The following is a 13,223-nucleotide window of genomic DNA, read 5'->3' as shown; positions in this document are numbered from 1 at the left end:
TTGTCTGTTATTCGGAGAGAAACTATCAAGGGGCAAAGGAGTTTTTCAAGCAGAGCATCCATCTGAATTTTAGAGAATATATAACTTCCACTTCAGTAGCAATTGCATATCATAAAGAATATGTTCTTCAGCACCAGCAGGAAAGCTTGTTTTGACTCAGAGCTTCCCTCAACTTTGAAATAACTAGCACTGTATTTTTTTTTATATATACAGAATCATATCACACTGACTCTACACTTCACGGCACATATTATTAAACGCACCACATGAAATTCTTTTCAGTTAAAATAGTAATTTCCTAAACATGCTCCTTTGTTGCTAGTACAAAGACCAGCAAAATTTCTCGCCATTTTTACATTTATCCAATTTAATATCCAAGTGATTTAAGAAACTGCTTACTTGCATTTGGCAGCTCAAGTCCCGTTCAGATTTTTGCTTACTACTGCTCTGACAGTGTATTTAATCTAAATTTATCACAAAAAGGCCAGCCGTGTGAACTCGACTGGGTTAACGCTGATAGCTCATCATTAGAAGGAAACATCCTATGTGAAGCTTAAACGTATTCTACTAATGGTATTTGAGAGACACTATCGACGCCTGACGGCAGCTTTGCCACTCCTCTGAAATGAGGGAACGGTTATACTCACCAGAGGTAAGAGCAACGAGAGAGCAAAACCCGGTCTTCAACTACCGACTCAAACAAGCTGGAGTTGCAGAGGAAGAGAAACAGCAGCAGGCACCAATTCAGCAAAGGTGCACAACCGAAATAAACTCTCTATTTTTACCACCTCTCGCACTTCAGCGTCATATTTGGCAGCACCTGTCGCAGAGAGGAAAAACTACCCGGCCGCTCAGAGGAAAGGCAGCTGTAGAGACCAGAGTGACAGTCCCCACAAAGGTGGTTTATGCTGTTTAACGCCTTTTTCAAAAGACGGAAAACTTCGCACCGCATTCACTGCGGTCCCAGATTCTTGTCCTGCCGCTGGGCTCCTCGGCAGACGCTTTTCCTGCGGCCACAGGTGCCTTCACAACCCTGAAGCCAAAGCGGGTAACGCTTCCAAACCAACGATGGCCACGAGGGCAGGCAGGAGATACGAGGGAAAACACCCCTGTTCCTGAAGTCACCAGCCCACAGTTTACCGGCACCAGAGCCCTCCTCTCAGAAGTCTCATCGCCGTTTATCCATGCATCTTCGATGGATGCTAAAGTACCAGCTCACTGTATGGAGTAAGTTCTGCTGATTCAGGGGTATAGACACTTTTTCACCTTCTACAGAAAACCTCTTAGTTTCACCCTCTAAGGACGCGAGGGTCTAGGGCTAGCTAAGCCTCCAGCCTTCTCATAAAGGTTGCAAGGAACACCGCTGAGGAATGAAACGTGCCTCTTCCGCACGATCCAAGGAAAGAAACCCTAAGACAGGTCTATTTTAACAAGATGGAAAACCAAGGTTAAGCAGAAAGGTTAAGCTGTTATTTTGAAAATATTTGTTAAGAAACTCTAACCTCAATCAGAGCAACTAAGAGGAAGCAGGGTGGGGCCACTTTTGTCTTCTGTACCGGACTCCAGTAAAACAAGCAAGATGCTTGGATATTTGCGTAACATTACACTCACTCACTGCTCTATACGCTGATGCTCTTCTGACTTCTCTGTGCCAAGGGCCACAAAACAACCAAATTAAAATCTGGCTTAATGATGCTGGCACAAATCCAAAGAGTGGTCGCAAAGTTTTTATTCTGTTGTGCGAGCTAAATTCGACCAGATAGTGTAGAATAGTGAGAACCCACACAGCTGCACCAATAACCTTTCCAGAAGGGGCTGTAGCATAACGTGGAAGTGTCAAGTGCGAAAGACAGCTGGTACCTAAAGATTTCTTGTGCGGTAAGTTGTATACATTCTTCAGTTTTTTCCTTGCTCAATCGACACGCAAGAATTTAGTGCACTTGAAAACCGTGGCAGACAGCTTCACATCAGGAATATCCAAGATGCCCGAGAAAGGATTTCTCCTTGTTTCCAAAATGCAGCACCATTTTCGGCACAGCAGAAGTTCAAGGCACGTTGTGCCACTTCAAGAGGACGTACAGCCGTGTGCTGGATGCACCTCTGCAGGTCCAAACCTTTGCAGGTTTATGTCCCTTTTAATCTGTAGGGTTTAACCCACCTCTTCCGTAATCTCAGTCTTTCAGAAAAACAAACAAACAGATCTGTCTGTCTCAGTGTTTTCAAACACACAGTAGAAAGCAACAAACATGCACACTGGGATCCATTCCCGGCAATCACCTGTTCAGTCTTCCCAAACACCACTGCTGGACAGTACACCCTTCTGTCCCGGAGGACAAGAACTGGCTTAAAAGAAGATGTGCAGAATATTCTGCGCTGTCCTACAAAAGCTGGGGTTTTTTTAAGCATATAAGCAACATCAAAGAACACATACACAGCAGGAAAACTCTGTAGATAAGATACCAAGTGGGCAAAAAGATGACTATGAAACAGTCTGAGCACTGACTTTTTCCCAAACACTCAGATACTACTGAAAAAGCACTCGATAATTTTACATAAGTGTTCTAGGAGAACTCTGGCCTTCTGCAATCTTTGGCCCTCTGTTGTGCTCACTGAGCTCTGGGTAAAGCTGCTTCAGTTCCTTTACTTTTACAGGTCAGGACGCTTTAAAAAGGAATGAAAAATGGAGACAAAAGTACTACCACCAAAAGTTAACTGCTTATGCAATCATAAAAGAACACTAACCCACGTTACTGCATAGCGCGCTCACCACGCATTCGAAATAAAATGCATTGCTGTGCAAATTCTTCAGCTTTGTTCTGACGGCATCCACAGCTCTGACCGAGCAGTATCCAGAACAAGGAGAAGCATGAGAAAAACACCGAGTTGAGGGAGCACGTGGAGACCAGACCGAGTTCGAAGCAAGACTGAGTTCCTCTTCTTTTGCAGCTAAGCCCCGAGGTAAGGAGCCTGCCAGACTCGCTGAAGAACCTGGACCGCTTTTGTGCGTTCAGAGGCGCCAGCTGCTGATGGAGCGATGAGCAGCACCCCCCGAGTTCGATATGGGCTGAGCTAACCCTGGAACCAGAAACCGTACACATGCTGCAACGCAATACTGTAAGTTACTCGAGTTAATTACCCCCTAATTACCCCTGAGATTCCCAACACCGTTGCACGGTGCTGCCCTGGGCTGCAGAGATGCGGGACGGCAGCTAGGGGATCTCTGCTGCACCACGCAGACATGCCTAAGCGCTTTTGTAAGCGATTGCCTTGGGAAAGGAAACAACTTTGCAGTGAGAGCTAAAAAGTTTAGCAGCTCCTTGTTTCTGGAGTTGTCCTAACCTAGAACAGCATGAAAAATTTGGCGTGCTCTCAACCCAAAGGCCAATATTTAGATACTACCGAAAGTGTCGCTGATAAAGGGTTGTGCAATAATTATGATGGGCCATGTAGCTGAATAAGGTACAAAGAAGAAGCTTCATTATTAATAAAGAACTACATCATCTTATTTAAAATGAGGACAGATTGAAGAGCGAAGTCTGATGCTTTCTCAGGAGAATCATGCAATGAAAAAGCAGCAAGACAAAGGCCTTCTTCCACACAAGGAGCACTCTGAAGCTCTCAGAGTCCTCTAAAGAAGAGATGAGAAAAGAACACCAATGTGACTCATTTGGTCTAAATGTCCTACTTCAGATAAGCTCAGTGTCAGATACTCCATAATGTGTCTCCATAATGAATATTTATTCTGAGATGAGCACAAAATAGCAAGAGGCATAGATAAAAGATTTGCCTGGAAGGGTACACAGGTAAGAGATAAGAGTTGTCTTAAGGTTGCCATGACCTGTTCAGCGGTGAGGCCAGCTCCGGCTTGAGAATTAAACCCCATCGTCCTTAAAAATCAAAGTGCTAAAACTGCTCCTAATACCATTACTTACTTAAACTTCTCCAATGCTGCAGAGTGCAAATTTGGCTAATGATTCCACAATCCACAATTACAGCTGCACCTTTGAATTCTTCCACCAGGAAAACCCAGCTCAACAAACCACCCGATTTCCAATTTGTTAGGTGAGAGGGCCGGTAAAAGTACTGTCAGGACTCCTAGTGCCTCGCCTGGTGTATCTTCTACCTACGGACTTGGGACCACCCCCTGGATGGCTCCGAGAGGACAGTCACCCCGAAAGGCAGGTCTGCATACGCTGGGAAATCGGCGCCGAATAGAAGGCTGAAACCTGACCGTGCTTTGCCGAGGTCAGGAAACCTCCGGGCACCAAAGAAAGCATCTAGCAGAAAAAAAAGAACGTAGTCCAAAAGGGACGGTGGATTCAGTAACAGGTGACCACACAAAGGTACTTTATAACGGTAGGTTTGATCAAAGGACATAGCCTGCCGGAAGGATGACTGAAATACCGTCTCCCCCGAAGAAGAGTGCTGGGTAAGCAGGGACGGCAGGGTGAGCGTCGCTCCCTCGGGGCAGGACACCAGCTGAGCCCTCCCTCTGCGCAGCCTGGGAAGAAAGAGCAGTGGCTCTGCTGAGTTCGAAATCCTCCTTCTCTCAGAAAGAGGGTGCCTGGGCTACCTTTATTCCTTATATTTTATCCTCACGTCCTCCAGTTACCTTATTCTAACAATTTAAGTCTGACAAACCAAGGTGTGCACACTACGTCCTGCGCCAAGAGCTGTGGGCATACACAGTGAGAAGAATTTTCCCCTTATAACCCTTATTTCGGGTCACCTTCAGCTGACAGCAAGAGCCACAGGCCTTTGACAAAGCCTCTTTTTCAGGTAGGTAGGAATAACCTGGCAGGAGTAGTAGTTAAAAGGAATTAGCAAAGCAAAACAATAGGACAGAGGAATCGGGGCTGCGTGTGACACGCTGACCTCGAAGCCCCTCAGGAGCTGAGCAAAGCCCTGAGGACGGCTCTCGCGTGTGAAGTCAGGAACAAGAGAGATTTGCAAGCCCTTCGGTGACTTTTCTTCAAGACCTCAAACGCTTTCCTCGATATACACTGTGCAATCACTGTAGAATCGCTGACAGAAATGTTTTTTCAACAATTAGACGCCTCCTGCTCAGGACTTCAAACACTTGAACCACCACCTTATTCTTTAAATCATGTCCAGTCACCTTAAAAAAATAAAAAAAAAAAAGATGTTTTTCATAAAGCAGCACCCAGCTGGGTGTGTGAACACTCAGCACAGAGCCCCGCGCTTGGTGAAAACCAAATGAAGTGCAGAAAATGAAAGTAGTAGTAGTAGAGGATAACAGTTTAAGGTAAAGCTGAAATAGCAGCCGAATAACCCGTGGCCACGCATGCATTACCTAACGCCGGCTGCTCCTGTCCCCCTGTCCTCTGTCCCTCCCCATGCCACCCCCCCCCCCCGCCACAGCCACGGCCACGCTCACCCTGTGCCGAGCCATTCCTGAACTTCCAACGGGGGGAAACGTGGGCGTTTGGTGGTGGAGCGCGCCGACGCAGGGGTCAACGCACCAGCGTTGGTGGGAGGTGAGGGGAAGGGAGGGCGGGAGGCAGCTGGGGTTCGGCTGGCACAGAAGCCAAAAAACCTCAGATCCCAAGTTTAAATCTACGGAAAAAAATGTTGAATTCCCAGCTCTGCTGTATTTCCACCTGGCTAGAAGCATCGCAGCCCAGAATCTTCCGCAGATAATAGTTAAGCACGCAGTGCTCCGCTGACGCAGTAGGCAGTGTTATTGTTACTAACGCTGACGAGATGCCCAAACGGTTTTGAGAGTCAAATTCTTCACTTCCCTCTTTATAATGGCAAACATTTAATTTCCCTACTGCGCAGCAGCGCTACGAGGACAAGCATGTGCAATCACAAATGGTTGTGGCAATAAGGACCATACAAACTCCTAAAGGAGCAGGAAAAGAACTCAAACTCTATGAGAGGGTTCTGATCTCCTTTGCAGATAAGTAAATATCGAGTAAATCTTGGATTTTGGTGGAATTACTCTGGATTTGCAGTGCCTGAGCCTGAACCCGAGCCAGGCCCAGACTGCGTTCAGGTAAGCTCGTTAAACACATCCCAACCCCTCCGACTCCGCCGGCAGCGCTCACGTGTTTAACGTTAATCGTGTGCTTAAAGGCTTTGGAGGATGAGGGCGAGAGGGCTCAGCCACTTACAGGACTGAGCTCTTCTGCTTTATGTACTAAGCATCTGAAGAAAATAAGAGTGCCGTTGTCACCACTGCCTCCCAATGCCCTGAAATAGAAGGTTATCACTTAATCACTCAAGTCAAAGTCGGCTTCTCTTTGGGGGGAAAAAAGCCATTAGAACAGTGGCAGCTGCGGACCTTTGCCTTTTGTGGTCTACGCCGCTCCTTTTAGATCATCCTTCGCTACAGTTATGGTCCCATAGCTGCAGCAACTCCACGTGTACCCAGAGAGACAGGATTTAGAGCTTTTTTTTCATTTACTATTGCACAAGGCTCAGGCATTGCTCATTCCGCCTTCTTGCCGGTGCCGGGACTCGGGAGCGAGGCACCGTGAAAGCTTCACGTTCCCCACAGGAGGGCCCGAGAGGCGCAGGCAAAATCCGAGTCCAGAACAAGAGGGTAAATACTCCTGTTGGCAAAAGCCTCAGCAAATGGGATACCAGGTCTTCACTTTTCACCTCCACTGAAAGCAGAAGGCATGGCAAAAAACATCATGGAAGATGCGATTAATTTAGTATCAAGGGACCACGACCCTGATAAAGTTTCCGAATAGGATCATATAGGAGCCCCTGTTTAATGAACCAGTGAGCTCCTTCCAGGTGGCTGTTGGTCCAGATTAAATCTGAGGTTGAACGCACCCGCAGCACAGACGCCGAACCTCCTCACTGGTGTCTCACAGCTGAATGTGGGAGTCCAAACATCTCAGACACCACTGGTACAGGGAAACGTACCTACGTTTCACATGGCTCATCTCTATTATTCCCCCCTGGAATGCAAAGTCTTTTTCAGTTCTGAACAATATATAAAGTTAAAAAACTTCTCGCACTTCTCCACGATTTCAAACGCAGGTTCTCCTCCCCCTTCTTCTTCCTTTTCCTCCTCTAAGATGCAGAAATGCACGTGTATTAACATAATTAAATGAGGGAGCTGGGCTAATAGGGCTGATTTGGTCTAGAAGAAAAGCATATAATTAGAGTGCCAAGCAACAGTACTATCAGTGGTGACACGACGCTTGGAGCACCGAAGGGGCATTCAGTACGACAGCATAAAGGCTCTGAAATTGTGCTGGTGACAACACCGCGTGTGCCCGCGGAGGCGGCGGGAGAGTCAGCCTCCCACGTCCTGTGCTTAAACGCCCCACCTTCTCCTCGCCCCCGGGACCGGCTCTGCCAGTCATCCCATCGCCAGGGATGAAGATAACAAGCCATCGTCAAGGGCAACCGCAAAGCTGCTTGTTTCACATTAGCATCCTTAACGTCTTCTATCTAATCAGATTTCCCCCTGGTTGAGGAAAGCTGCCTTTCCTCATTACCAGCTGCTATCCCAGATTTCCCTCTCCCAATACATATTTTGCCATGCTTGTCTGCTTTTCTGTGTAGAAAGGTTACTTATGCCTGGAGGGAGACTAAATGTTAACAAAAAAAAAAAAAAAAAAAAAAGGCAAAAAACCCCCCACGTGAAAACAGAACTGTGGGCAAGAGGCCAAGACTCTGAATTATGTGACTGTGACTAACCAATGGGTGTTTTCAAAAAACATTTCTCTCATTATGTGCCCTCCTCTGGATGTAATAATACAACTCAAATTAGTTTTCCAGGAGCAGACTTCTTTTTATGTAACCACGTTTTATACAGATAGCAGCAGCTTACGCTTAAACTATTTAAGAGAACAAATAGCTGCAAAATGTACTTCAGATGGCCCCTCTCCCGCTGACAGCGTATTCCTGGCTCGAGGGGCGCTACGAAAACACCCAGTATTCCGCTGCCGCTCGGATGTCATTGTGAACAGTGCCCGGTGCCCCCAGGACCCAGCATCCAGGTAAGGATGTCAGGTCTGCTTGTTTTATGGCGTTTGAGAGGTCCACGACATTGTAAACTGGGGAATGACTTTGACGAAACAAAGCTGGACCGACGCAGGATAAAGCAGCGGTTCATCTTCTAACTTAGCCCAAAGTTTCCCACAGCATTAGGAAAGGCAGCTCCCCGTCCACACTGCCACCCAGACCGACAGACGTCACCCTGCCGGCGCTGGACCCAAAAGGAAATGTCCGCATTCTGGGAAGATGACATTGTTGTGATTTCCTGTTGTTCTCCTCCTTCCTTCTACATCTACCACTTAAAAAACCAGACTGTCCTTGCTGTAATTACTGGACCAAGGACCTTCTGTGCGTCTTCCAGGTTGGTATCAAACGTACTGGCCCCGGACCTATTCTGCTAAGGTGTATTTGAGGCATAATGAGTGCTGTGAAAAATGACATCGCAAGCAGGCGGGTAGGGTGTCAGGAAACGAACAAGAAACCAATATGGGCTAATTTAGGAAACACAGGTCTCATTTGCTCATTTCTTCTCTTGCTTTTAGGAATGGGCCCGATACAAGAAACGATGGGCCACCTGGTTCAGAGGGAGGTGGTAGTTAAGTCTTCCAGCAAAGAGCGGAACATTTCCCAAACACCCCTAACAAAAAGCCCGGAAAATCTTTTACCTGGTATCATCACACATGCCTGGGGGGTTCAAATTCCAAAGCGTTAAATGAGATTCCTCAAGCATTAACCCTGTATGAAAGTGGTTAAAAAGCCCAGAGGAGAAATCCATCATCTACATGAAATATTTAGACAAAGAGTTGCAAAGTTAGAAACATGCGGGATTTACTATGTGTTCCCATGTCATTACTCAGCAGATAAAAAAAGGTACGTTTTTATACTCTTTGCAGAGTCTTCCAAGTCTGCGATTTTTCCATAAAACTTCCATTATGACATTTTACTTGGAAAGCTTTTCTAATAGCTTCTCAGTTGCCGTGCTTTCCAGTACCTTCAAAAAATGTGGAAATTATGCTACCGTACCAGGTCTAAACATTCGCTTTCATTCATCCTCGCAGCACAACTGAGCTGTTAACTGCCGGGCTCGCTCTAGAAGGTATCCAGGCAGGGTTTGTTTCAGCCACCCCATGCCCTGCAGCCGACTGTCTTAGTGTTTGCGCTGAAAGCACACTTCAGTCCGTTTCACACTCAAAATTTTCCAGGCTTTGTGCCAACAAACCACCGAGGATGACACGCATCGGTCTTTCGCAGCGGGTCGAACGCCACTGCCAGGCAATTCATACGTTTTGAAGACAGCCCAAGGCAGCCCAGGCGATTTAAGCTGCAACACAGACTAGAAGGACTCCTAAACGTGTATTTTCCCTCTCACGCCAGAGGCAGCGCCTTTCACAGGAACACCTATAGACACCACGCAACGATAAAAATGGAAACCCCTACAAATTCCCATCAACTCGGACGGTTGGGGGATAAGCCAATACGGCCACAGCTTCTGGTGCCCTGTCTAGTAAGGCAAAATTCCCGGAGGAGAGGAGGGGTAAAAAGGAGAAGGAAAAGAGACGTTCATCCTTGTATACTGCAGTGAAAGATGAACAGCTTTCCTCTTCAAACTAAACATTTTCAGTGGGAATGATTAACAATACCATATGCCACGGAGGAAGGAGTAACACAGCTGTTGTTGGAGAGAGACAGCACGTAGATTTACGGACAATCTAAGAGGAGCAACTGTTGGCTTCCAGGTGAGAACGCAGCAGAACTGATGCTCCCCAGGTCTTCTCTTAGAGCCTGTGCCTTGCAAGCTCCTCCCGGCGGCTCCTGAACTCCTCACCATCGAGCCAAACCCCGTCCCCAGGAGACTCACGCTCTGGAGATAAAAGGCCGAGCACAACTCCGCTTCCCTCGTTCCTCTTGAGCATTACATGCCATTACCGTGTAAAATTGTTGATTTATCCTCTGCAAATGACCAGACCTAGCTAAGAGCCAGTCCCCAGGAGGAACCCAGCTCCCAGCAGAACTTCCACTGAAATGACCATCAGCTTCTCCTGGAGTTACACGTGGGCATGAGGAAAAATGGAAATATAGCACGTGAGTCAATGATGCCAAGTTTAGGGCCTTTCTCTTTATGGCTCACACGGAACCTTGCATTTCATCCAGTACCACCTGCTGAGCACCTCTAGTAGCTGAGTTGTCATCATCTTCCCAGAGGAGCTTGACAGGAACAGTTCTGGGCTCAAAATTTAGCCACAAACACCACAAACCCTGACAGGTGATTCATTGTATCTGCTAATCCAGAAGAGTGCTACGGGATTCACCTTTCCTTCATGTTTACTGAATTCAGAATTACGAAATCACAACTCCTACCAAGTCAGCCCCAGAACTGAGAGGAAAATTAGACTTTGTGTTTTCAAGACCCAGTTTTAATATTCAATTGTATCATCACTGAACAAACAAACCTCTCCCCACACCTTCCATCAGCGTTTGTGTCAGACTTAGTATTTCTAGTGAGATGAGAAAGAAATGCCATTTTAATAAAATACTCTTTAAATAAAAGACGCAGGTCTCCCAGAAGTGGTACAAAGAACATTCATGCATGATTTGGGGTATGTAACAGGAGAAAGAAATTGACTGAATATTTTGGACTAATAGTGACAGCTCAGCAACTGATGCCCATCATTACACAGAGAATACTGTAAGTGATTTGTGAGGAAGGACTCCAACCCGCTCACTTTGCCATTCCGGCAGACTCAATCGGGGCAGAATCCAGCCCTGAATATTTCATCTTAAAACACATCCACCAGCAGTGGCATTCTTTGTCTTGGCAGAAAGCACACCTTATGCAAAAAGTCGAAGGCTTACCACGTGGCATATGAGGCAGTAACGCAAAACACACATGGAACAATAAGAGAAAATATTAAGAAAAATATAGTTTTCAAATACCTTAATCTTAGGTACACTAGATAAACAAGTTAAGAGATAGATACCTCGTTAGTGATTTCATATTAGGCAACACAGCATTAGAACAGACCATACCTTTGCTTTATCTGAAAAGGAAAACATTCTACTTGTATTTTTCTGCTCTGCATGCATTTCATGTTCCAAAATGCAACCGGGCGTGCATGACATACAAACTTCATCCCGCTTCGCTCAAGTACAGCTGTCGGGAGCATTCTCTAGCGCTATGCAGAAGCCTGATGGAGTGAGAGGTGTTGGGGACAAGCCGAGTCTGAGCCTAAGTGCCATATTCGCAGCAGAGTGCAGCTTCAGGAACGTTACTGGAAAGAACCAACCAGGAATTGATGCCGTTTAAGGAGCAAGCAACTTTTGGCAGCCAAAAAAAGGGCAGTGTGTAATGATGAGCGCTGAAACAAACAAACTTTCTTTAAGAAAAAGCAGCGTTGCTTTACTTCTCGTCTAGAATGAGACCGTACGAGGCCGATATTACCGTGTCCCGGGACAGCTGCATCAGACACTAACAGGCAAGCAACGGGGGACACGCAGCGCATCACGCTTCCCGCATCAGTTGCGCCGCACCGACACAGGCTGGGAAACACACAGCACACTCTAGGGACGTACATGGAAAAATAAAAATAATAGAAACAAACAGAACATGGATCCATAGTGCCACAAACCTTCCGGCTCTGTGTTCTCTTTGTGGTGCACTTGCTTCAGTGGGCAGCAGAAGATTTCGTGACACTTAGCACGAAAAGGGGACTCTTTTTTCTTTAATTCCGCAGATTGGATCGAATCTTGCCGTAACATAATGTACTCCTGTGTGCCAGGGGGAGCGTCATCCATAACTGTGGTCACCACATAACAAAATGAACTCAAGTTAGAGCTTGAGGAAAGCAATCTAGAGAATTAAATCAACTACATAACGTCGGGGTGGGGGAAAGACAGGAGGGGAAGAAATGTTTATAGGAAAGAAAATCACATTTAGAGCGTAAAGTATCTTAGTCATGGTGGTAGAAGGGTAGGGAAAATATTTACTTCTACAAACAACGCTACTCATAAACATCAACACTTTATATTGTTTCATGCAGCTTTAATAAACAGTAGAGTAACACCCTGCTCCAAAAAGCAACGAGGTTCTCTCCTGCGTCTTTGCTTTACTCTCCTACAGCGCCTAGAGCTACTCGGCATGCAGACTAAGGCGAAAAGCAAACGAAGCATGCTGTTATTGCCCAGCCACAGGCAACCTCTACGGTAACGTCCGGGAGCAATCATTCCACATCTGCAGGTAATGCAACGTCGGTGTATCTACTCCCCAAAGGAAAAAGAACGTGCCTTTATCGGGGTACGTAATTACACCCAGTTCCTTAGAGCAAGGATGATAACCCAATGGCATTTGACTTGGTCACGATTTTCAATGGGTAGGAGTAGGTGTACAATGAGAAAGCACATTAATACTTTTGATGGTTTTCTTGTAAAACAGCGAGACGTTTTTTAAAGTTGATCTAACAAATCAATACTGCCATTAATAATATAAACGATATGCGGTCTGAAATGTTTTCTGAATGGGGTCAGGCTATTAAACGGTACAAAGATAAAATATATAGCATACAGAAAGCTCCGGCTACATCAAACTATTACGTTACCAGAAAGAATTGAAACACTTTTCCACTACCGAAAAAAATGGAGCCTTAAGAACAGACACGGTGAGATTCCTCAGCTTACAGCTTTAAGGCAAAGATCGTGTCTTAAAATCAAAAATTAAATGCTTTTTCAAAACACAGTCTCTAACCACTACTAGTTAGTTATGGTGTGATGCAGAGATACAAAACCACAGCCAAAATCAAGCTGAGATTCTCCAACTCAATAGCAAAAAGTAAAAGAAAATAAAATATTTTAAAAAATCCAAATATTGGGAAGGTAAAATCCCAACAATCAGGAAAGTAACTATCAATAGGCTACTCTAAACCTGCAGACGCACTAGCACTACATAAGTTCATATGGGTCTAGAAGTGTTGGCTGTTAATTCATACAATGTAACGGTTTCCTAAATATCTGCCAACGTATAACCATTTTAAAAAAACTGTCAGATTTAAATATGGATCCCCTCAAACAAATACAATCCTCTTGCATTTTCACGCACTTGATTTCTTCTCTCCTGTCAAGAACGGTACGAGTAAGAGTCGTACCCAGGTGCCAAAAAAGTGATTCAACTTGGTAGTCTCTCTTTTCGCCGTGGGCAGTCACCTTTCGAGACCTCATTAATCCGTAGGAGACACTTTGCACCTCGGCTG

At 45.8% G+C, this 13,223-nt stretch overlaps 1 protein-coding gene across 1 annotated transcript in view; it reads right to left on the bottom strand.

Annotated features, from left to right (window-relative positions):
- FGF13 (fibroblast growth factor 13) overlaps nt 1-13,223 on the bottom strand; it is a gene marked incomplete at its 5' end in the record, with an annotated part of 271,669 nt that overhangs the window by 111,593 nt on the left and 146,853 nt on the right. Inside the window, one exon of the mRNA XM_082488025.1 lies at nt 11,610-11,777. Within this exon, the coding sequence (XP_082344151.1) occupies nt 11,610-11,777 (168 nt within the window). The remainder of the gene's footprint in view (nt 1-11,609; nt 11,778-13,223) is intronic.

Source organism: Vanellus vanellus, assembly GCF_965231255.1.
Source record: "Vanellus vanellus genome assembly, chromosome: 10".
NCBI classification, from domain to species: Eukaryota; Metazoa; Chordata; class Aves; order Charadriiformes; family Charadriidae; genus Vanellus; species Vanellus vanellus.
The sequence above is the reverse complement of the archived record's forward strand: the minus strand, read 5'-3'. Positions and strand labels throughout refer to the sequence as shown.